The sequence below is a fragment of the Tenebrio molitor genome, chromosome 9 (assembly GCF_963966145.1).
Source record: "Tenebrio molitor chromosome 9, icTenMoli1.1, whole genome shotgun sequence".
Classification (NCBI taxonomy): domain Eukaryota; kingdom Metazoa; phylum Arthropoda; class Insecta; order Coleoptera; family Tenebrionidae; genus Tenebrio; species Tenebrio molitor.
Window position 1 is genome coordinate 19109909 of NC_091054.1, and position 23672 is coordinate 19133580.

Genomic DNA, 23672 nt, shown 5'->3' on the forward strand with positions numbered 1-23672 from the left:
TAACCAAAATTGATTGTGACACGAAAAATCATCTATCACTTGGCGAGAAATTAGTCATTTGCAACTGTTACAATTAATTTGCTGTCTTACATTTTTGGGATATCTTTTGTTTGTCACCAGAAACCACATAGCCTCCAACCTAACCAAATTTATGGCAACCTATCCCTAAATCCTATGGAGTAATCCAATTTTGACACGAAAGTACTCCTATTTAATGCATGAACAAAAATTACCTCTGTATCATTTTCGATGTTTGTAATGTCACTTAAAGTGTTCATAATGTTAGATTCTTGGGGCACGCACTTCACAAATTAAAAAAAATTAACAAAAAATCGCAACGGAACAGATCAAAACAGCAACACGATCAAAACGAATAACTTTTAAAACCAGAGAATTGCAAAACAAAGCTCTAAAGATGAAAAATCGCAAATCTAAATACTTAAACCACTTGACAAAACTGACAATTTCAAATGTCATATAATTTATTTTTCGCGTGCGCTTCATAACAACCAATGAGAATCAGTGGCGCGAATGCTTCAAGATATTACCAACACAATCTATGATAATTTATTAATATTTTAATTTAATTTTAAGGATATTTAAAAAAATGCATTCCATCAGTGGACGTAGTCTATAAACCAACGGGTCAACACTTTGACAATTGTTTTAAAGAAAAAATGAACTGTTTTTTTATAATGTATTGTTTTAGATTATTTTCGCCTCTAAAAATCCTTGAATTGTGTAAAAAATAAATAAAAACTTTATTTTTACAAGTACAAGTAATAAAATACAAAATTCTTAATTAAAACTTCTTTAAACACTGCATAACAATATTTCTCAACTTCGTCCTTAATTTTTCATCACCATTACAAACTACGTGAGTGCTGTTATCTTCCATCTGAATCAATGCATCTTCATCTTGCTACAAACAAAACAGAAGAAACATCAAGATTGAGCGCAACAATTCGATCCAGACTCACCAAATGTATCACGACAACGTTCCCATGTGACTCCACTTTCGGTTCATTGATCCCCTCTTGCATCAACTTCTGCAAGAAATCTGTCACATTCAAACTCCCCCACTCGTACTTAATGTGTTTATTAGCCTTGTTGACGGTGGGTGGTAATTCCTGTTAAAAAAAATTAAAAAATACATCTTACTCTTTGTGCAATTCCTTCCCCTCACCTGAATACTGTGAACGTTGTCTTTTACGTTCAAAGTCCCCGTAATGGTCGACAAGCTCACCCCCGGTTTCACCTCCACAGGTACAATCTTTTGCGCCACCCCTGTCTCGATAAAGACCTGTCCGTGTTTTCGCTTCAACGGTAAATTAATAACTTCTCCCCACTTGTACGGGATCAGGGTGCGATCTGGACTGTTCTCGATTACGTAATCTGTCAAATTGGGGGCGGAAACTGGGGGTTGGGTGTAACACTCGGGAACCACAAGAGTACTGGGTTTTAAATCTCTGATTAGTTTGTTGGCTTGGGTGAAGTTCAGTGACGTGTCGATGGCGCAATGCGCCACTTTCATTTGTAGGGGTTGATAAGGGGCTAGGGCCTCGATGTAGTCGAAGTCGGGTTCTGGCAGAATAAAACAGTTATAAATGAAAGAAATATTGATTTAGAAAAACGTTGTCTTTACAGTTAGTGTTGGAAATGTCAAGCGGGTAGAGGGCGCTAGTTGTACTAGTCTTGACAATTACCTGTAAAAACGATGCAGTTCCTCGGATTATTGCCCCAGAGCTCGATAAATTGGACCACATCGCCGAACCTGAGACAGGGATGACCACAGAAGACCACACAAGGCTAAAAATAAAGATTTTAATTGCTGTTGACCACCTCTCCTCGAACAAACCTCCTGGAAGTCAGTGCTGAATCCGTCCGAATAAATGTGTTTAAAATGTTTCAGTTTGTTGTTTTTGACGAGAAGCCCGTGCGGAAACGGTTCCTCCGTCACGTAAACCTTGTTCTGCTTCACCGAGGACAGCCACTCCGCCAGAATGTTCGAGTAGGCCAAGCTGGTGTCGGCCACCGGCGATATAAAGAACATGGGACAGTTGGAAACCCCCAAGTCTTGCATCTTCACGGAGAGGCACTCGAACAGGTCGTACACGACGCCCGTGGGATAGCACGGGATCAGAACGTTGCCGCCCCCGCGCAGCGTCAACCCCACCACGACGCACAGCACCCCTAGCATGGAGTCGGGATTGCTGATCGGGGTCTGGGTGAGGTCTGTCATTATCAAGACGTCGGCGTTTTTGATCGAGTGGTGGTCCATGGGACGGGGGTGGGTGGTCAGAGTGCTCGACCCACTCAAATAGACGATCTTCTCGTGGTCCGACGTAATGATCCAGTTGGAGGAGCCGAGGCAAAAACCGGAACTCGACGGCATCACCTTCAAAGCTCCATACACGTCCTGACCGACACAAAATTCAACAACTGTACGAATCTACACTAGACACTCACGATTTTCTCGTTGTAGCCGACCATCTGGATTCGCGACAAGCTCGCGTTGACGTTGTTCATGTTGTACAACTGCTTCCAAGACTTAGGCTTAAAGGAGTCGCTCAAAGGGTAGGGAAGTTTATGAATAAAGTTTTTCCATTGCGTAGCGAAACTAGCTTTAGGGCACTGCTCCACATAATTGACGAGCTCCTCAAGCAAGAGTCTTCCGATCTGAAGCGTGGGTTCAGTTGCATACACTCTACCTTGAAAGCCGGTACCCTCTGTGATGAATGGCAAAGCCATCATGCATAAATAGTTTGAAATTAGAATCACATCGACTTGGGCAAAATCGATCAACTTGTTTAGCGGGGGGCAAAACTCTGGCGGCGAGTCGATAAAAATGCGGTCCCCGTTCTCTTTCAATTCCTGAAATTACAGGTCAAAAGTGTTCAAAGCTTGGCAATGATTTACCCCTTCTAAGTCTGAATCTGAGACGTCGGTTGGCATCCAATTGGGCAAATTGAGCAGTCGACTTGACGGGACGAAGGATAGGGGCAGGAAATTCAGCACCGACTGCATGGAAAGCCCACAATCAAGCATCATTGTGATTTCCTTGAAAGTCAATATGTGACATGGTTTGTTCGGATCGTTGCTCAAACAATACTGAAATGCACACAAAAGTGAAGGAAAAGAAGGGAAATACCAGAATAGTTACCAATTTCATGGTGGCACAGTTGTTCTGTGTTTGTTTACTTTGTAGGTTATGGGTTCCTAACCTCAAATATGTGGACCTAACCTCACTTTTAGAATTTAGAGCGACAAAATGAAAAAAAAAAAGTTAACATTGAATTTTGTATTTCACATTTATATAGAAGTATACAAAGATGAAAATTATTGTTGTATTTAATGTTTGCAGCATATTCTAGTTCTAAGCTATTATATTGCACAACAATAAATACAAAAATACAAATTGTAAATTGTACAACAGCTTAAATATGTAGTAGAAAGTAGTAAATGTAGTGGAATATAGTTTAAGTGGAAGAAACGAACGCGCAATTTGCATCATTGATTGTCTTTAAAGAAAAATCTACTCACTACACACGAAAGTAAATCAACAGTCAAACATTCGAGTCATTTAAAGAGTATTACTGTACGAAATAACACAGGCACATTTTTTGATATTTCTGGATAAAGTAGACACATAATGGAATGGTTAACTAACAGACCGTTTGACTAGAACTTATATAAATAATTCACAGCTTCCACAAATAAATGGAGATATTTACAAAATTGACCGGTAAAAACAGTCGAATCACATTTCATGAACATTGCCTTGCAAGAAGTGTGAAGTGTCGACAACACAACGATTACTTTACGCAGAAACTGCACCCTGCCTGTTTACACATGTTGATGCAATAGTTACGAAAAATTTCGAAAAATATTCACATCAGGATATATTACATTAACAATAAAAATCGGAGACCGGGCCCCAACATCGATAAAAGTTATAAAAACTGTATATGTCGCAATCAAGCGGCGCCTCCTTGTTTTTAAGTGACCGCCTTCTCGTACGAAGGCGGGGGCGAATCCCGGATGACTTGCACAGATTCGGTATCATTTTGCGAAGGCAACATGATGGCAATGTGGTACGGAGGAGGCGGCAATTCAGCAGAACCGGGCGGCATCATAGAGCTTGGCACTTGATTGTGAGTATCGTCCTCTTGCTGCTCGACGATGGGGGCCACCGTCAAGCTCTCCCCTTGGGGGGCGTTCGCCGTCGCGGTGATGGCCTCGTACAGTGAGACTAACCCTCCGATTATCAGAATGATGACGAGAAGAGAGCAAAAGGCGAAAGCTTCCATGCCTATGTTGACCTGCAAAATACATAAATAATTGTCAACTTGCTCCACGATCAGCTTCCAACAGCCGGAAATCCGCCATTCAGAGTCTTGTACGTTTTCTCGACGAAGAAAAGTCCTTTTTACCGTCATTTAACAAAAATACTCGTAGATAAAAACGCCGATCGTATGACTCTGTTTTTTTACGCAACTCAAAGACAGTTTTGGTATGACTAACAATAAAATCGATAAAATAGCAGAAACGATGTTTTTAGGTAAAAATGTGCTGAATTTGAAGGAATTAAATACTTCTCCTCTCGCTCTTAAATAACCCGTTGAATGAAGAGACATACCTCAAGAAACAAATTTTAAAAATAAAGTAAAATTATCATACCAATAGGCAATGTAAGCACCTGGTCTTCGGCTGGAAGGTAAAAGAAATAAAAACATTAAAGGAAACATGCCTTTATCAATTTCATTGAAAAATATTAATTAGAATGAACTTAATGAAATGAAAAAAATTAAATGTAATTAACTAAAAAAAATTAAATAGGAAATATAGACGCCATATTTTTAAATTTGAAAGTAGCATTTTTTAAATTACTAGAAAAAGAAGCAGCAGATGACGAATGATGTGATCATGCGTTAATAGTTATTTATGTATTAAGGGCGTAATGAAGGCGTTTGTGGCCCGCGGCGTGACATTAGGGCTTGAGACGTCAGTCGAGAGCCAAACACGCTAGGGTCACAAACGCGAATTATGCCCGTGGTACATAATAAGTAGTATATTTCAAACCAAGGTAAGAAAGTGCTTTCTTGCAGACCGCAGGCAAAGATTATAAACCGAGCCGTAGGCGAGGTTTGTACCTAAGTGCCCAAGGTCTGCAAGGGCACTTTCTTAACAAGGTTTGAATACTATTTTTTTCCCTATCGGCACAACTTCGTTGAAAAAAGTCAAAAAAAGATTGTTAGGTATATTCCTGATTAAAACGAAAATTTTGAGAATTGAATAGTAGGCTGGGTTATTTGTTTAATTAACTTGTCATCGCATTTGAAGATTTGACGTTTGTTCGAAAATTTGATATAAACAGAAGTTGTAGTACCTACCTAGCTTATCTGTTTATTTTCCAGATTATATGATTGATCTACCAACTTGCTTTATTGAATTGGCTTTAATTTATCAATAACTTATTTCACTTTTGACACTTTTGACATTTGTATTTTGGTACAGTTTTACCATAAACATTTCATGATTAACTTTCTTACCTTAGCGAGAAAGTTGAATTTTCTCACCTCAAATGAGGTATCCAAAGTCTACATTTCTAACTGGTTAGGGAATTTTTTTTTTATGTCCGGTCGAAGTTTTGAATTTTATAATAATTTAGGTAGATTCAATTTTAAAATAACGACACAAAAATCAGGAAGGTGGAATAAGCCAGTTATTGTTATTACTGTAGTAACGACATAAACAAGGGCGGCAAAAACTTTTACAGTCCTGGGCTATAATATACTGAATTACGCCCTAAAAACTAGTCCATAAGTAGGCAAAAATCGCCCGATCGGATATAATAGTATATTATACGCCAAGGTAGAGAAGACATTTTTTTAAGCCGAGGTAGTTTATTAAATAAATAAAGAAGCGAGGCTTAAAATTGTCTTCTCTAGCGTGGTTTATATACTATTTTTTTCAGTACTAGATCCGTTAAAACCCTTTCAACGTGGAAACGCTGCAAGCATTCGGGGCACTTTTCCAGATTCCGCAATATTATCGGAAATTTTTGTATTATAAAACAAAAATGTTTATGTAATTATGTTATTAATATAAGCTCTTTTCTTTCTAATAATAATTATTAATTAAATTTGTTTGTCTGATGCGACGATCCGAGTTCTCATTTTTCAACGGTTGCTATGAAAATTGAAAATCGTCTGTCTACGTTAACCAATAAAATCAAAGAAAATCTTTCGTTGCTAGGTGACGGCTGTTCATTATTGACCTTGGGAGAGAAATTCTACTTCTGGGGTCGGTTCGAGAGTCAATAATGACGCCTTCTGAGACTAGTAGTGAAAAATAGCTATTTATGCACCAAGGGCGTTACAACGATGATTACGCCCGGAGAACGATGAATCCAGCTCGAGGGCTTTAGCCCGAGAGATGGATATCGTTCGATGGGCGCAATCATTCGGTGACGCCGTGGTGCATACAAGATTTTATTTTTCACTACGTGTTCTTAAAAAAAAAAAATCTGGCATCTTTGCAATTATGAATTGATGAGGGCGTTATGAATTCATTACGCCCGCTTATTCTTATTACGCCCTGTATTATGCCCCGGTTGTTATGGACATGTTTACGTATTTCGTATCCTAGGAGTTATCATGCAATTATACTAAAGTGAAAAATAAAATTATAAACATTAGTAACGATAATTTATTTAGCCAAGATGTAGGCCATGCCCGTGTTATTACATTTTTGCCGCTTTAATGTGAATGTCAGTTTTGTCGCTGTCACTAATTTTTTAGGTGAAAAGTGCGGTGATGAGATTTTTATTTATTTTTGTTAAATTAACGATTGAATCCAGAAATATTGAGTTGTTTTGCACCCAATTTAACTCCCCTGTGTACTCACTTATTCACATCATTTTGATGTTTTTTTATGTGGAGCGGCAACCATAAATTTTACATTAAGTTTTCACGCCTACTTCGACTACAATCGTTTAGAATAACCCTGTATACAGAGTGTCCCAGAACTGGCTCCCCAGAGAAAAAAGGAAGCCTTAGACCGAATATATTAACGTGTATTTTGATGAAAAAAAGTCCTATCTCAAATGATAACCGAGAAAAAACATTCTGAATTGACCAATCTTGCTTTTAAAAAATGCATACCTGTTAGCATCACCCTCGCTTCGGCCCGATGCGCGACGTGGTGGGCTGACCGACCTTCCCCCGTCCTAACATCCGAGGACTACCGACGGCCCAGCCCGAGCGCCAATCGGGAGACCGCGCGAAAAATCGGGGAAGAACGTTATTATTCCTGCGAGTACCAATGTGAACTATTGTCAGTAACACCTCCTGTTCAAAGAAGCAGAATAAAGTGTTAAGTGAAGTCAAAGTTGAATTAATCTTTAACATCAGAAGTGGGATTGTGTCCTTCGTCTTACGTAATCTGCCTTCAGCCGACGTTATGCCAGAAGCGAAGAGAAAGCGTAATCCAGAAGCTCCCACTGAAAACCCAGTAGAGGACCAGGCTGAACAAGTAGAAATCGATAGGGAGGAACCAGGCCTTCCGCCTCCAAAGAGGAAAAGTGTGCCCTGGCAAGAAACCCTCCTCACGCTAATCGCAAACCAACAGGAGCAAATTGCGGAGTTGCGAAAATCCAATATGGCGGGGCCAACGCCCAGCACGTCCACCGACGGCACCCTGATTGCGCAGACGCCAGCACCAACGCCACCAACGTCACTTACCACGTGGGCATCATTCCGCCTATCAGAGTTTGACCCCGATAAAAGCAATTTTACCATCGAAGAGTGGTTGGAGGATGCTTCAAAACTAAAAGGAGAACTAGGTGCCAGCGACCTAATCATGATAGCAAAAGCAGGAGAGGCGCTGAGGGGCAGAGCATATCGCTACTACTGCGACTGGCGCCCGGTACGACGAGGTTGGGAGGATTTTTGTAAGGACTTGGGCGTTGCTTTCCCGGACCGTGAAACACCAGGTGTTCGCGCTTTTATGGCGGCTACCTTAAGAAGCAAAGACTGTGAATCGCTCAGCGACTACGGAAACCAGAAGCTTCGCCGAATTTATCGTTTCTGTGATGCGTTGCCGTGGGCGACTAGACTGAGTATGGTCGAATATGGCCTTGACCATGCAGAAGCCCAAGCCTCCATACGGATCCGACAGCCAGGAGATGAGCGAGAGCTCTTAAAACTACTCTCTGAAATTGATGGGCACAGACGCAAACATCAAACTGTGGTTGACCCGCGTTCTTGTGATGCGGTGGGAACAAAGAGCGCGGCGCGTTCAACAGTCCAACGACCGAGTGTGTCAGGATCCTCTTTTCGTGGAAAGTGTTTTAATTGTGGCCGGGTTGGTCATCGCCAAGAAGACTGTCGTGTGTCGCAGACAACTAAAAAAAACCATCGAAATTGAAAAGCCAGAGAAACCAACGGAGTCGAAGGTGTCTACCTGTACGTATTGTAAGAAGGTAGGACATATCGAGAGTAGCTGTTTCTTTAAACACGGAAGACCCAAGAAAATGTGACTAGTCCGTAAAAGACGTACGTTTAACACTACACCTATCGCTACCGCCTTATGTAACCACCAAGCTGTTTCCTTGACCTACATCATCGACAGTGGTGCCGATATCTCAGTTATAGGCAGGAGCACAGTGGAAAAACTGCAAGCATCGATGTCACCGACCTTGCGAGTTATTTCTGGACTCGGGACAGAAACTATACCAGCTATCGGCACGTGCGAGATTGTTGTCGTTCTACCCAACGTCAGCATCGATGTTTTGTTTACAGTCGTTCAGGACGATGTAATGCCTTCCAATCTGGCTGCTATTATTGGTTGGGAAGTGATTAGTAGGCCAAACGTAAAAATCAAAAAGGGTACCGACGGCCTCGAACTTCATCATGACCTATCCAACACTAGGAATGTTCTAACCATCGAAGAAAGAGGTGCTTTTGATGACTTACAAGTAACAAGGCTGGCCGAACGGAACCTAGCACGACTGAAACAACTCCTGATCGAGACGCAAAAGGCAATTCCAGACCATATCACCACGGGGAAGTTGACGATCACACTGAAAGATGATATTCCGGAAATGACACCGTTCCTGACCTGACAACACGACCCTGACCGCACAACAACGTACGAGTCATACTGCCGACGCAGCAGCAAGACGCTTTGATGTAAAGCGGTACAAGCCCGTTCTGTTTACGATCGGCGATCAAGTGGCAGTTGAGGATTCCCAACATGCAAGTGGTGGAAAGCTCCGCGCAAAATACAACGGCCCGTTTGTAATCAAACAAATTCTGCCAAATGAACGCTACCTCCTAGCAAAAAGGGGACAAAGAACGACAGTCGCGGCCCATCAACAACTTAGGCAATGGCCGGTCGAAAGTACCGAATGGCGTCGTGAGTATTACTAAGAACATAAAGACTGTGGCACATCCACAGGGCTGGGAGAACCTCAGCATAAAGACTGTGGCACTTCCGCAGGGCGGGAGAACCGCAACATAAAGACTGTGGCACATTCACAGGGCGGAAGAACCGCAACATAAAGACTGTGGCACATTCACAGGGCGGAAGAACCGCAACATAAAGACTGTGGCACATCCACAGGGCGGGAGAACCGCAACATAAAGACTGTGGCACATCCACAGGGCTGGGAGAACCGCAACATAAAGACTGTGGCACATTCACAGGGAGGGAGACCGCAACAAGATAAAGACCGTGGCCCGATACTACCATGAATTTTAACAACCATGATCACTACACGGGACTCGGGAGCAGTGAAACCCGATGAACATACTAAAGCATTTTTGCTGTTTCAGCGTCAGATGGAGCGAGGCCGCCCAAGGTCAGGATAGCCGTGTTAGCATCACCCTCGCTTCGGCCCGATGCGCGACGTGGTGGGCTGACCGACCTTCCCCCGTCCTAACATCCGAGGACTACCGACGGCCCAGCCCGAGCGCCAATCGGGAGACCGCGCGAAAAATCGGGGAAGAACGTTATTATTCCTGCGAGTACCAATGTGAACTATTGTCAGTAACACCTCCTGTTCAAAGAAGCAGAATAAAGTGTTAAGTGAAGTCAAAGTTGAATTAATCTTTAACATACCTATTCTTCAGTACTTTACTTATGTTAACAATTTTTCATCTCTTAAGTATGACGTCATCAATAATTTTTTTAAATCACAACCCCCACTTTGTTCTTCTTTTTCTTCGTACTACCTAAATGATGAGTAAAAAAATTGGTACCTTACATAACAATTTTTTTGAGAAAATGACAATTGATAATTCAAAAATTTAATTTAATTTTTAAGGTAAACATTTTTTCAATTTAGAACATTTGCGGCAGAGAATTCGCGCTGAAATGGAACAAATAAGCCCTGACATTATTGAGCCCAGTGTACAAAGTGTCGGTAAGTGCTAAATGGTTTCAACATTGCGTTGAATGTTATTGGTAACCTTAGATGTTTGTTTGTTGTTTTAAGGCCAATTACAATTTTTACAATAAAAATTAAATTACATTTTTGTAGTAAAATTTGTCATTTTCTCAAAAAAATTGTTATGTAAGGTATGATTTTTTTTCATTCATCGTTTAGGTAGGTAGTGGGAACGCCTATCAGAAAAAGAAGAAAAAAGTGGCAGTGCCTATGTAAAAAAATTATTGATGACGTCATAACTAGGAGATGAAAAGCTGTCAACACAAGTAGAGTGCCAACACTTTAAGGAGAACACACCAATAAAGTTGCGCCGCAGACGCAACTACGTTGGTCGAGTCCATTCTTCGATTTTTAGGGAGGGAAGGTAGAACCGCTTCGCTTACCGGCCATGCGGCGGCAGAGGCGTACGTTCATTCGTGATCTGTTTTGCCAGTGTTCGTTTCGTTGTTTCGCGATTTCAGGGTTGTTTTCTATTGCAATAAAATCAGTTCTTTTCAGAACCAAATAATTTTTATTTCTTTATTTGAGCGAGGTTAGTATTGATAAAAACGGTATCACAATAATTCAAATAAAAACGTAAGCCCCCATTTCTGAACGCAAGTGATACGCCACTGGACAAAACTTCACGGACAGATTTGGATGACTCAACGTGTTCTCCTTAAAGTGTGCGGACTCTATTCAAGAATATGTTTTCTCAGACATTAATACTTACAGTTTTTTCTTAAGGAAATGAATGATAAAGATTTCTTATTTATGAAGGTAAATTGGAGCTGAGATAATATATAAAAAACAATCTCAAACTACAAACGTATCGTGCTTTCAGGTCGTTTTGATATTTGGAATTTTTGGTGCTCGTCGACGCGAAGAGATCACAAATTTGATGCGACGAGACGTTCAAGATAAAGGAGAATTTATCTGGATCACCTTGCCGAATACAAAAACTAAAATTACACGAGAATTTGCCATTACAGAAGGAAATATTCATGGAATAAGTTGTTTGGATTTATTTCGAAAATATATGGATTTGCGTCCCAGTCAGACCAAGCAGTCAAGCACGATCGATTTTTTCTTACCTACAAGGGAGGTAAATGTCCCAGCAGCCTGTTGGAGTGAATACAATAGGAGGAATTCCAAAGAAAATCACTATACTGCATTAGGATTATCTGAACCAGCAAACTATGTAGGACATTGTTTTCGGACATCCTCAGCATCATTATTAGCAGATGCAGGGGCTAATATGTATGCATACTCTCAAGCGTCATGGAGACTGGAAATCTGACAATGTTGCTGAGGGATATGTTGAAACATCAGTTCAAAATAAGAAAAAATTGCAACGAAACGTTCAACAAGTAAGGTCATGGTGGAAAAACCCAGCTTTAACCTGAAGACAGCGTCTGGAGTCAGTATTGAAAATATTTCAAACTGTGCAACTTATTTTAATAAACAGTTCTAAATTATGCAAAATTTAGTCTCTTTACTGCCCTAGTGCTTTATTACCGCACTAGTGTTGTAAAAACTGCCATTACGACACTTAAAAAAATTGTGAAATATGGCACATTACAGTATCAACGTAGATAATAGTAGTTTATTTGACGAGTGAAACGAGCGTTTTAAAGGCCCACGTGTGCCAAAAAAGCCCAATTGACACAGGAACGAGTTGAATACAATGTTTTTTTGTTCGACGAGCCCCTTAAAGGCTCCAAATCGCTTAAAATCTTTAAAATTAGCTTGACGTTTCGTTCTGACAATTGGTGACATTTATCAAAATCCGTTCACATAGGAGAAAATTCTCAAATTCTGACAGTGTCGAACAAAAAAAATATTTTTTTATTTTCCTTTTACTTACATAATCTTGTAGAGCAAGAAAAAACGCAATTTGTTACTTTCCAGGAAATAAGCGAAAAACGAAAAATATCGATTTTTAGGAAGTGATTTCACCTTTTACATGCATCTCAACAAGTAATTCTTTGAGTATTTATACTTGGAATGGACTACTATAATACATACAGAGTGTATCTGAAATACACCATATCTATTGGAAATTTTGGACACTAAAAAATTAAAGCAATTACCAAAATTTTCGTTCTGAATTTGAAAAACTTAGTGTCAAGAAAAAAATTAAAATCAGTTTGAAGATTTATGTATCTGTCACAATAGTGTTAATGGTAATGTTAATGTTAGTGTTAGTCAGAATGTTAATCTTCAGAACATTGGTGAAACGTTCAACCGTTTACAATAATGGTGATGGTGATGTTAATGTTAGAAACGATGTTAAGAGATCCAGAAAATGTCTGGTTCTTTAACATCTTCGTTAACATCTAGTCATCTACCAATCACCATCGAGAATTTCACGCACGCGCAGGCGCAGTGACAGTTCACACCACGTTGACAACTGTAGGAGTAACATTCCGTTAACATTATTGTGAACACTGGATTACTAACATCACCATTGCCATCTCCACTAACATTATAACATTACCACTAACATTAACACTATTGTGACAGACCCATTACTTTGATTGCTTTTGTTGGAGAAGTCTGAATAGATTACCTACGTCGATTGAACAACAAATTGCTTAAAAGGTCACAAATTGGTGCGTCGCAGAACGTGACGCTTGTAAAACTGCCTTAAAACTCTGAAATTTTGTTTCGAACGTTTGCAAACTAAAGATCAAACAGAAATAATTCAAAACGCTTGGAAAAGTTGGAAATAATAAGAAAACTTCTACGACTTGCTCGGCGAAATGCTTGACAGTTTCTACGGGGTCATTATAAATGTTTGTAACAACTAGTGGGCGTAGCGGCGCACCTAAAGCATAGCGCACAGCCACCTACGATGGTACAATTATTTATAATGACCCGTATATTTTAGGGAATTTGCGAGTTTTTACTCGTAGAACGACTGCAGAATATGCAATTCAATTTCAGAGAAATATGTATGTGGCTCAAAATCACCAAGGTGGCAAATTTGCTTCGCCAGCAAATAAATTACAAAAACTACCATTTTATTGCACAAGTGAACATTAGTAAATACTAAAATTTATTTGTTTTAACTGTACATCATACAATATACTTCAAAAGTAAATAATATTTAATATTATTTCAAGATATATGTATGGAAAGTCATTTCGAGAACGCGTCCCAAGGAACGATCCTTAGAAACATACACCAGGAATTCCCATAAAATAAACGATATTTAACAGTTTCCACTACTTATCGGCGGCCAATTTTATTTAACATCTAATTTTTTTAACTATTATTCAAAAAATCTAATTAATTTAAATAGAAATATGCTTAAATATTTTGTCCGACAAAGTATGCATCATTTCAGTGAACGCAGTTGTAACTAGCTGAAAAAAATTTATAATGAACACAGCCTTTAGGTGCTAGCCGCAGTTTGTGGTAGGAGATGATATTATAACCGGCCGTCATAAGTGTTTTTCGCCAAATTAATTATAATTAAGTGATAAGTACCTTTCAATTCACTATTTACAGAGCGTACATCAATAGGTCATCATTCCGGGAATGCGTTTATAAGTTTGGAATATTGAAAAAATTCCTTTTAGATTACAACATTAAAACAATAACCTGAAATATTTTACACTAACCATGTCAGACCGCGGAGAAAATGGCTGCCGTAAAAAAAAAAAACAGCGTTTAGTTGAAAACGTCATTTCGTGGACGGTCATTTCGGGAACGTTCCCGGACATGATGGCATGTTCTCAAAAGGATAATGATGTTCCCAGGATGACTGTTTCATTCATGGAGTGATTTCTGCTATTGCAAATTCTCAATAAATGTATTGTGTATGTTGTGTTTACACAATTTTCAACAAGATATTATACTTGTTGTTTTTATCATAGCAATATGGCACCACGAGGCTGAAAATATCAAAACAAGGCCGAAAAAGTTTCTAAAAAAAGATAGTTCGTCTTATTTGCGCTAATTTGCGCCGAAGAAAAAAAGCTAATGCTAGAAAAAGAAAGTTCTCGAAATGACGATTTTTTGCGATGTTTTTTGTGACCATTTAAGCTAATTTTCATAATCATAGCTTCCAAGTTTTTTCATCATAAAACCAAACTTGTAATTTGCCACCTTGGTGATTTTGAGCCATGTACAGAAATATGAATTTTTTTTTAAAGGAGACAAAAACGACAGTCAGATCCTGAAATAGTTATTTGTATACCAAGGCCGAGAGAAAAATTGTCGCCGAGGCCGTTCGCGGCCGAGACAATCTCGAGGATGTTACAGGATTTCGCGGCCAAGGTGTACTATGGCGGCCAAAAAATTTTAGCCGTCACTTTCTGTCATTAAAAAAAAAGAAATGTAATCCATACTTTATTGTCATTATGATTACCGTCTTGATTATGATTGGATTTTTTGGGTGGTAAATTTCAAAACTCGAAATTATTTTGTCATTTTCTACTACATATACCGTTTACCTCAGGTTATTTATGTATGACTGCTCCAATTTTGTTCATTCATGTCGGATTTTTGGAATATCTGAGTTTTAAACAGTTTAAATTGATTGGCAGAATAACAATATGCATGTCAAAATAACAAGAATTGAAAGTGGGGTTGCGGTTCCTAAAGATTTATTTACACTTTATGTGAATGTCAAGACAGTGACGGCCACGATATACATGGTATACCAGTCTTCTTTCTATCATGATGACGGCTAAACATTTTTAGCCGCCATAGTACGGTTGGCTTCAAAAAAAAACGGGAACTGTCAGAAAAAGTTCTGTCAGATTTTATTACATTTTTATATGTAGTTTGAAACGGCTTTTTAGAATTTAGGTTAAAAAATTGCACTTATGTGTCAGAAATACTACTGTCAAACAGACACAAATTGACATTAATTGACAAATTTGAAGCCAACTGTACACAACATTTTGTGTGCAACTGAAGATTAATTATAAAATGTAATTATAAAATGAACATGTAAAATTTCGTTCACTGTCAATAAATATAAAGTCGGCTTACATGTCGGCATGTCACTGTAGAAATTATATAAATAAAACAATTCATTTTGAAAAAAATAGTAAAAATGTCGTAAGAAAATTACGATGTTTTATAGTAAAATTTTTTTAATAAACAATTGTCAGTGTCAAAATGAAGTAAAAAACCATACTGTACCACCCTAAAATTTGGACATATGGACCAGCTGTATAACAATTTGACACCAAATCATGGTTAAGGTTATGTTCACTTCACTTCCCGTACCTTTCTTCCGTGAATTCATTTTCAAAACAAATTTAATGAGAAATCAGGAGAAACCTTGTCGAATTTGAAATAAACTCTCGATCGTTAGGGCGCAGGCTCAGTTACATAAAAAAATGTTGACACTCAATGTGACCAATCGTATTATCATGAAAATCACAGTTTGGCCCATACCAACAAGACAACGTTTTGACAATTGTTTATTAAAAAAATTCAACTATAGTTCCGTATACTCCTCCAAAGTTAAAAAATATTATAAATTGTGCAGTGTCTAATTTAATACCTACTTGAAAAATCGGAACAGAAGTATGAAAAATGTTACAGTGACTTTAGACAGTGATATATAAGAAAAAGTAGGCTCGATCGTGGTTCCTAGGGGAGTGTTTGAGAGTTAGATTTGAGTTGGCAACCTGGTTTTCACAAAATTTGTGAAGGTAATTCAAGCAAATTTAAATAGTTAACATAATATTTATATTTTATTTTCACTCTAGAAACATTTTGTTAACTAGCAATTTTATTTAAACGGAGATAACGACAATTTTCACAATAAAAGTGCAGCCAATTATCTGAATTATCAATCGAAAAACGCCCCTAGGAACCAGGATGGAGCCAACTCTCGTTAAAATACTAATTTTAACTTTAGAGACTGGTGTAACAAGAAGAATGTGAAAACGGTGCACAAAAATGAACACAATAGCATTCTCGTTTTGAGGTTTAAATAACAAATTAAAATAAACAGTATATCAAGGCCGCGAACTCGTTCTTTAACGTGCCGAGAGAAAAATTGTCGCCCAGGCCGCTCCTAAAAACGTCACATACCTAATGCTATTATGAATTTTGTTCTAAACTTTATGTTCACACTGTGTATATTAATGACATTGAAGATGCGGTTACTAATGGGGAGATTTTGTTGTATGCTGACGATTACAACTTTTTTAAAACTCGATCTCTATCGACTTACCAAATCTAACAAAGACATTAAATCATTTGCTAAACACAATCTGGTATATAGGTGTCCTCGAAATCCATAGCAAAAAAATATGGGTAATTGGTGACGATGAATAGAAGTTAAATACATTTTTTTCCCTAATAAGTCTTTTTTGCTCAAAATTTCGAAAGATGAAGTAATTAAGGAGAAAAAAAGATACTGGAAATTTCGAGCAAATTTTCAATGCTTTATATTTCAAAAACAAAAAACCTTTTACTAGATTTTTTTTTGTATTTAACTTCTATTCATCGTTACCAACTACCCATATTTTTTTATCATGCATTTCGAGGACACCTGTATACAGGTGTCCCAGAACTGCCTCTCCAGAGAAAAAAGGGATGTAGAAATTTGGGTAAATATGATAATCTGAACTTTGAAGAAAAAAAGTCGTAGGTATCTCAAGCGATAATCGAGAAAAAACTAAATTTGAACAGAGTTGAGCACCATCAAGGTAGGATGACCGGAATTTTGCGTTGCCGGGATTTGGAATTCGAATTTTGTTGCTATATCAATCATTATTTTTGCTGTGTAGAAACCTGTCCGATTTTTTAGTAGTACCTGAGTACGAGCTTCTGGAATTGGTGAAACTGAAAACTTGATAACTCGGTTATGTGAGCTACAGGAAAATTTATTTTAGTCATCTTGGAGTCTCTTTTGCTGTCGGCCTGTTTTCTACGGGGAGGTAGTTCTGGAACAGGCTGTATGCAATTAGACACTGGTTTATTATGGCATGCACATGTAGATTTTAGATCACATAATCGCAACACTGCAAAAACATTTTCTTACTGAAGTCGTTATTACGCAATGTTGTTTTGAGAAATATCCTTCTTCCCCTCTACCATGCTCATGTGCACTCTATCCTACCTTATGGCCTTTCGTTGGGGTAGGGAACATTTTTCAACTGAGTCCAACATTCAAGATACAAAGACGTGCACTTCGAATTATTTATAACTGAAGTTTTTCTACTTATTGCAAACACTCTCTTGCAGAAATCTCTGTCATGACACCACTTTGTTGTTTTGTTATGTTCTTTCGTCATTATTAATTTAAATGCATCAACACGATTACTGTACGCGTGGAGAAGCGCAATCCAAAACTGAGGTAATTTCAGCTTGACATTTTTTATAGTTAAAGAATTGAACCAAAGTGAGAAACAATAAAATATTATTTCTGCATCAGGGTTGTTGTAAAACAGAGTCACGTCACCTAGATTCCACTATTCCATTAAAGACCAATCAATAAAAACAAAACGTTCACATAACACAAACAAGTTGGCCTTTCGAAAATTCCATCTCTTACATTTTTATTTCCAAAGAGAACTTTACTACTGACACAAAATTTCATGTCCTCCAGATGAGAAAAATTATGTGAATCATCCAATTTAAGAACAACCACCGCTTCATGTACAAACCATTCCTTGTTACAAAAATTTAGATCAAGATAACCGCGTCAAAGATATTTGTCACTAAATTACATCGATGCAGTACTAAACAAAACATATATTTAGCACCCAGTGTATCGTAACACTTTTTCCTTGAATATAATTTAGTTGATCAACAGTTGATTTCAGATGCATCCAAACAATAAACACATTGTACATTCAAATTCTCAATTGAAATGCACTGCTGCTGCAAAAAAATGTCATGCGCGACTAAAAAAAAAACAGATGCCTGTAGCACAGTATACATTCTAAGCAGTAGAAGGTATATTACTGTGCCTGTAGCGCCTACACTGCAAGTTTTGGAATTGCTCTGTGGAAGGCGCACGTTTGCCAAACAGTTAGGATTGTTAGAAATAAATGACAAGATTCGATTTTGTTTTTTTGTTTGAACGAGTTGAACGAGCGGGCTCCACTTACCCCATGGAAATAGTATTTGGCACCGGCTAGAAAAAACGTCACTATGGCGAAGAAAACCCAGACTCCGCATTTCAGTTTGGCCGTCGGAGTGCTGTTCCTGCGGGGAGTGGGAGTGTGGATTTGGCCCGTCGTTATCATTTCCAGAGACCTGCCCATATGGTTGTTGCGGATGCTGCTGGTGGTGCCACTGAAATTAAAAATTTGCAACTGATCGTGATTTGTCTGCGAGTTTCGTACTTGTAGTGAACAGACGGCTGGCAATGGATTGGCGCTCTGGAGTGGTAGCCGGGAGATCTGGCGTATCTCACACCATTGTTGGCCACGCTCTCGATAGACTGGAATCGATGTACCGGAGTTACCATCGGTTTAGGATGAAAGCCGCCACACAAAAATCTCTGATTACGACCGTACCCTGAAGACAGACGTTGTAACACTCTGCCACCGGCGATTTTGAGCGAAAAGTAAATGTCACGACCCTTACCAGAGAGTGATGGAGGCACCAGATGTCTTCCACTAAACCCACATCCTTGGCTCCGCTTGTCAATCCAAAAATGCATGTGGAACACACTTCACCTAATTGATGCGTCCTCCAACCAGCCCTTCTTTTGATGATTTTATGTTGTTGCAAAATGACATCGTGAAGAAAACGCAATCAATATGTAAACCTAAAAATAACGGCGAATTTTCACTTTGTTGAAAAAACAAAATTGATTTACCTTACCTACACTCACTTCTCAAGTGTTCTGCATTATTGACATGATTTCCCCGAACTGTAACATGTTAAATGACACAAACACAACACAGATCTTATAATACATGATTTGTGTACATCTTTGATACAGTGACACCCCGACATGGTCGCCTCCACCGGACAGTTTACATTGCGACGACTCCCAGTTTTGGGACCACTGACCGACGCCTGACGTCGCGTAATGGCGCTCACCAAAATAAAACTCGCAACACATTTTTAACTCTTCACTGCTGAATCTCGTCCACTCGGCTCCACAATCTCACCGAAATTCATCAAAAAATCGCATTTTATCGTTTTGCGGCTGACATAACAAAATGTCAAACTTTCGTAACACTTAAATGTGACTAATAAATTAAACGCCCAAGCTACATCTAGACTCTAATTCAACAGAATCAACAAAAAAAATAACTTACACGGCAGAATTAAAACAAGAAAAACATTTTTCCGGAGGATTTCGGATTAATTTTTAAAAACCAGATATTACAGTATAGGGTATTGCTTGCGTAGCGTTGGTAACATTGAGTTTGTCCTAACCTAACAGTAATAACAGTTTTGGCGCGCTGTCATTTTAATTCCGAAACCGAAGGATTTGCTTTGCTGAGAGTTGTTGAAAATGTTGTGGGCAGACAAGTACCGTCCAAAAGACTTTGCGAGTCTCGACTACCACAAGCAGCAAGCTCTCGATTTGAAAAATTTAACCAAAGACGGCGACTTTCCTCACTTACTGGTGTACGGTCCCCTTGGCGCCGGCAAAAAGACCCGAATAATGTGCCTCCTTCGCGAACTGTACGGCCCAGGAGTTGAACGACTGAAAGTCGAAACGATGAATTTTACCACCCCTTCGAACAAAAAGCTGGAGATAAGCACAGTCAGTTCAAATTACCACATCGAAGTCAATCCTTCCGACGTCGGAATCAACGATCGTGTTGTAATAATGGACGTGATCAAGAACGTGGCGCAGACCCAACAACTCAACGCGAATTCGCAGCGAGAATTCAAAGTGATTCTGCTGACTGACGTAGACAACTTGACAAAAGACGCTCAACACGCGCTGCGTAGAACTATGGAGAAATACATCGCCAATTGCAGAATTATCTTGTGTACGACGTCGATCTCGCGAGTGATTCCCGCGATCAGGTCCAGGTGTTTGTGTATCAGAGTCCCGGCGCCCACTCAAGACGAGATAGCCGCTATTTTAACAAATGTCTGTTCGAAGGAAGCATTGTGTTTGCCCCCAGAACTGGCTACAAAGATCGCGGAGAAATCAAATCGCAACTTGCGACGAGCTCTGCTCATGTGTGAGGCTTGCAAAGTTGAAAAACAAAATTTTGCAGCAAACCAGAATGTAACAGAGCCAGATTGGCAAGTTTTTATTAGAAACATTGCTACTAAAATAGTGAAGGAGCAGAGTGTTGCAACTTTGGCCAAAGTACGCGAGAATTTGTACGAATTGATTATTTTTGGGATCCCATCAGAAATCATCTTCAGCACGCTCTTAGAAGAATTGTTAAAAAATTGCGACATGGAGCTTGCCATGCAGATTGTGCAGCAGGCGGCTTTGTACGAGCATCGAATGGTGCAAGGGAACAAAGAAATCTTCCACTTGGAAGCTTTTGTGGCCAAGTGCATGTGTCTCTACCAAAATATGATGCAAGAACTGATGGCTTGTGACTTCTAATCTTTAATTAATGTTGAATCGTTTTCTAATAAATTAATTTCTAATTATGAAGCTTTTGAAGTTGTGAAATTCAGAATAACTAGTGAATTTTGTGCTAAGTTTTGTTATGTTGGTACTCAAAAGATGGCGGTATTTCCAACCTGACAAAACTTTTTTTTATTTTAATAACACGTTGAAATATCGAGATCGAGGTCCAAATACAGTTACTCGATCTAATTTAGCACGAGTCAGTGGTCGAGAATCAATGGATTACAACAGAAAAGTATTCCGCTATTTAAACCCTTATTGTACGGAAAAATGTGTCAACAATTTGATTGATGGTAAACTCCAGTGTGAGTGTGGGGACTCGGGCATATACGACTGGACATGGGTGAAGCACGAAGACACCTGTGCTGTTCTGGCCAAAAACAACCGAGAAGTTATCTTCCACCCTGAGTTCAGCGCCGGTACCGCCGCCCTCAGGGGCAGCGAACCCTTCATGCAAAACATGCACCATTTCTGGGAAATGAAGATGATCTCGAACTTGTACGGCACAGATGTTGTGAGTTGACGACAGCAAACAATATTTTGCATCAGCTTGATAATAGTGACCTTTGTGACCTATTTATTTCACAATTGCAGATGGTCGGCATAGGGACGTCAAAGATCATATATGGGGACTGGCAGTACCGCTTTTTCAGTTTCTTGGGATTTGACAAACAATCATGGGGGTACTCATATAACGGATTGATTCAACATAACAACGTGAGACGTTGCTATGGATCTAAATTCGGACTGGGGAGTCTGATCGGGGTGCACCTAGACATGTGTGCTGGAACTCTTGAGTTCTATCTAAATAGGAGACCCTTAGGTGCCTGTCGCCTGAATTGAGGTCTTTTTTACTGTTATTGATTTACAGGGGTCGCTTTTAAGGGATTGAAAGCGTATGAGCTTTACCCCATGATATGTTCGACGGCGGCACAGTCGGCGATGAAAATGACTTGCGCGACGTCAATCAAACCCTCTCTCCAACTCACTTGTCTACAGTGCATTGTCAAACACCCTCAGTTGTACAGTCAGTTTAAAAGCATTCCAGGACTAGCTAAAATTTATGAAAACATTTTCTTTTGGATGCTTCCCAAAGGTTACAACTTTTAACTTGTCAGTTATCTTTTTTAATTGACAAATTTTAGAATGCGAAGACCCTAAGAGAAAGTCTTTAGGGGACGAGTGGTCTACAAAAAGGAGAAAGACACATTTTCTTGAGTTTGAAATGTTAAAGATCTCATTGCATTTCACCAACAATGATCATGAATCAGATGATGAATGTGATATACCACACAGCAACTGTGCCATACACAACACCAGTGGTAGTGGAGCCTCAACTTCAAAAGAAATTTAACATGCATTGAGGGATCTCACAAATTATTACCAACTTGAGAACCTCAAAAGTTTTAGTGTATTATTTCTATTAAAATAATAAAGGGTGTTTTTTTTTTTAATTTGACGTTGGGGAGTCGATTGAGAACGCACTACTTGTGTAGAAACGTAAAATTTAAACAGCTGATCCATTATCCATATAGTGCATTCACCACAATCGACTCTTCAACACCAAATTTTAAAAAACACTCATATTTTTTCAAATTTAAGAAAAAAAATATTTAATTTAATAAATGATTTATTAACAAATGAATACAGGAGTGTTGGTCTAACCTTAATGCCTTAAAGCCAAAATAAACACGTACATTAAGTCTTATCTACTTCTGATCAAAAATTTATTCATAAATGTCTTCTCTGTCTGCAACATACCTGACAATATCTGCAGGTTTTAATAGTTTTTCGGCATCTCCATCAGGTATTTCAAATCCAAATTCGTCTTCCATGGCCATGATGACTTCAACGTGATCTAGCGAGTCCAGTCCCAAATCATTGATAAAATGAGAGTCTAAAGTGAGCTAAAAATTGATGTTATTAAAATGAGCAAAAATGATTTTCAGAGACTGTGCCACCAAGTGCCAACATTACTGTACCTTGTCAGGATTAACTTTATCGTACAATTTTAGTACCAAAAGGACTCGGTCTGCGATTAATTTTAAAGTCAATGGTGGCTTGGAACTGTAACATCGCTCAAGGGGCAAAATGAGTCTCTGAAATGAAAAACAAAGCATTATGCGGTACCTTGTCAGCAGTCACTTTATCATATGACGCGCAAACTTTCAAAACTCTCTGTTTTATCTCATCTTCTGTGGGTTTTGTTCGGATTACTTCAGGGGAGTAGAAACGCATCTAGTAAAGTGAGGTTATGAGTTATGTAATCACGTTTAAAAGAGACTAAACCACAGAATTTTACCGAAGGGATTGACTACACTTTAGACTACCAAAATGCGCGTGCCGCAAGAGAATAATGTGGAAATTACCTGACTAGGGGCCGCATATACTGTGCTGCAAAGATGGGGCTGTTCGTGATTCTTGTACTTATTTACGACGACAGTTAGCGGCCTAGACGAGAAATTTCGTAGATAATTCGAATGTCTGACCATAACCCGAAGATTTTTTATTAAACCCGACATTTTGCCGATTATTTTATTAAAAAAAATCACTTACAAAACGTCAATCTTACGAGTGAGAACTTAAGTGCGCCCTCTGCATTGACATTCTGCACACATTTGAATTTTTTCCCGCTAACCTCTTCTTATTTATGGCAATTTACAAAATATTCCGACATCTCCGAAATCGAAAATT

General features: G+C 38.9%; 6 protein-coding genes across 9 annotated transcripts; 3 read left to right on the forward strand and 3 right to left on the reverse strand.

Moving 5' to 3' along the window:
• Positions 1-737: 737 nt before the first annotated feature.
• On the reverse strand, positions 738-3301 carry IntS9 (integrator complex subunit 9). Its single transcript, XM_069057383.1, has 8 exons — positions 3164-3301; positions 2920-3111; positions 2470-2874; positions 1859-2419; positions 1707-1809; positions 1187-1584; positions 981-1130; positions 738-922 (listed from the first exon to the last, which is right to left on the reverse strand). Exons 1-8 carry the CDS (start codon positions 3170-3172, stop codon positions 803-805), a joined length of 1938 nt encoding a protein of 645 aa, XP_068913484.1. The 5' UTR covers positions 3173-3301; the 3' UTR covers positions 738-802.
• Positions 3287-19682, reverse strand: LOC138137829 (uncharacterized). 3 transcript variants are annotated; one of them, XM_069057402.1, is made up of 6 exons: positions 19244-19682; positions 19004-19187; positions 18760-18934; positions 18523-18709; positions 4681-4710; positions 3287-4322 (listed from the first exon to the last, which is right to left on the reverse strand). In XM_069057402.1, the coding sequence occupies exons 2-6, from the start codon at positions 19077-19079 to the stop codon at positions 3999-4001; spliced, it is 792 nt and encodes a 263-aa protein (XP_068913503.1). In that variant the 5' UTR covers positions 19080-19187; positions 19244-19682; the 3' UTR covers positions 3287-3998. The 3 variants fall into 3 exon arrangements, with proteins under 3 accessions (XP_068913503.1, XP_068913504.1, XP_068913505.1); XM_069057403.1 differs by having other exon boundaries at positions 19239-19682; XM_069057404.1 differs by lacking the exon at positions 4681-4710.
• LOC138137827 (uncharacterized) lies at positions 7077-10097 on the forward strand. Its single transcript, XM_069057400.1, has one exon. The coding sequence runs from the start codon at positions 7465-7467 to the stop codon at positions 8428-8430; it is 966 nt and encodes a 321-aa protein (XP_068913501.1). The 5' UTR covers positions 7077-7464; the 3' UTR covers positions 8431-10097.
• A 93-nt stretch (positions 19683-19775) lies between the features above and the next one.
• On the forward strand, positions 19776-20998 carry RfC38 (replication factor C subunit RfC38). The gene has a single exon (XM_069057395.1). It carries the CDS (start codon positions 19887-19889, stop codon positions 20949-20951), a length of 1065 nt encoding a protein of 354 aa, XP_068913496.1. The 5' UTR covers positions 19776-19886; the 3' UTR covers positions 20952-20998.
• Positions 20999-21038: 40 nt separating this feature from the next.
• On the forward strand, positions 21039-22623 carry LOC138137820 (SPRY domain-containing SOCS box protein 3). The gene is made up of 4 exons (XM_069057390.1): positions 21039-21492; positions 21573-21801; positions 21850-22074; positions 22124-22623. The coding sequence occupies exons 1-4, from the start codon at positions 21058-21060 to the stop codon at positions 22330-22332; spliced, it is 1098 nt and encodes a 365-aa protein (XP_068913491.1). The 5' UTR covers positions 21039-21057; the 3' UTR covers positions 22333-22623.
• Positions 22591-23589, reverse strand: ND-ACP (NADH dehydrogenase (ubiquinone) acyl carrier protein). 2 transcript variants are annotated; one of them, XM_069057411.1, is made up of 3 exons: positions 23348-23589; positions 23109-23216; positions 22591-22885 (listed from the first exon to the last, which is right to left on the reverse strand). In XM_069057411.1, exons 1-3 carry the CDS (start codon positions 23498-23500, stop codon positions 22706-22708), a joined length of 441 nt encoding a protein of 146 aa, XP_068913512.1. In that variant the 5' UTR covers positions 23501-23589; the 3' UTR covers positions 22591-22705. The 2 variants fall into 2 exon arrangements, with proteins under 2 accessions (XP_068913512.1, XP_068913511.1); XM_069057410.1 differs by lacking the exon at positions 23109-23216 and adding an exon at positions 22961-23077 and having other exon boundaries at positions 23348-23588.
• Positions 23590-23672: the final 83 nt, after the last annotated feature.

Excerpts from the sequence above, each read along its gene's own strand:
- LOC138137820 (XM_069057390.1), top strand. The coding sequence starts at position 21,058 with ATGTTGGTACTCAAAAGATGGCGGTATTTCCAACCTGACAAAACTTTT. Across the intron at positions 21,802-21,849 it reads TCTAAATAGGAGACCCTTAG|GGGTCGCTTTTAAGGGATTG; the intron begins GTGCCTGTCGCC and ends ATTGATTTACAG. Across the intron at positions 22,075-22,123 it reads CTTTTGGATGCTTCCCAAAG|AATGCGAAGACCCTAAGAGA; the intron begins GTTACAACTTTT and ends GACAAATTTTAG.
- IntS9 (XM_069057383.1), bottom strand. Across the intron at positions 1,585-1,706 it reads GAACTGCATCGTTTTTACAG|AACCCGACTTCGACTACATC; the intron begins GTAATTGTCAAG and ends TTATTCTGCCAG. Across the intron at positions 923-980 it reads ACGTTGTCGTGATACATTTG|CAAGATGAAGATGCATTGAT; the intron begins GTGAGTCTGGAT and ends TTTTGTTTGTAG.
- RfC38 (XM_069057395.1), top strand. The coding sequence starts at position 19,887 with ATGTTGTGGGCAGACAAGTACCGTCCAAAAGACTTTGCGAGTCTCGAC.
- LOC138137829 (XM_069057402.1), bottom strand. The coding sequence starts at position 19,079 with ATGCATTTTTGGATTGACAAGCGGAGCCAAGGATGTGGGTTTAGTGGA. Across the intron at positions 18,935-19,003 it reads GGTGCCTCCATCACTCTCTG|GGTACGGTCGTAATCAGAGA; the intron begins GTAAGGGTCGTG and ends GTCTGTCTTCAG. Across the intron at positions 4,323-4,680 it reads GGTGCTTACATTGCCTATTG|GTCAACATAGGCATGGAAGC; the intron begins GTATGATAATTT and ends TGTATTTTGCAG.
- LOC138137827 (XM_069057400.1), top strand. The coding sequence starts at position 7,465 with ATGCCAGAAGCGAAGAGAAAGCGTAATCCAGAAGCTCCCACTGAAAAC.
- ND-ACP (XM_069057410.1), bottom strand. The coding sequence starts at position 23,500 with ATGTCGGGTTTAATAAAAAATCTTCGGGTTATGGTCAGACATTCGAAT. Across the intron at positions 23,078-23,347 it reads TATATGCGGCCCCTAGTCAG|AGACTCATTTTGCCCCTTGA; the intron begins GTAATTTCCACA and ends TTTTCATTTCAG. Across the intron at positions 22,886-22,960 it reads ATAAAGTTAATCCTGACAAG|CTCACTTTAGACTCTCATTT; the intron begins GTACAGTAATGT and ends ATCAATTTTTAG.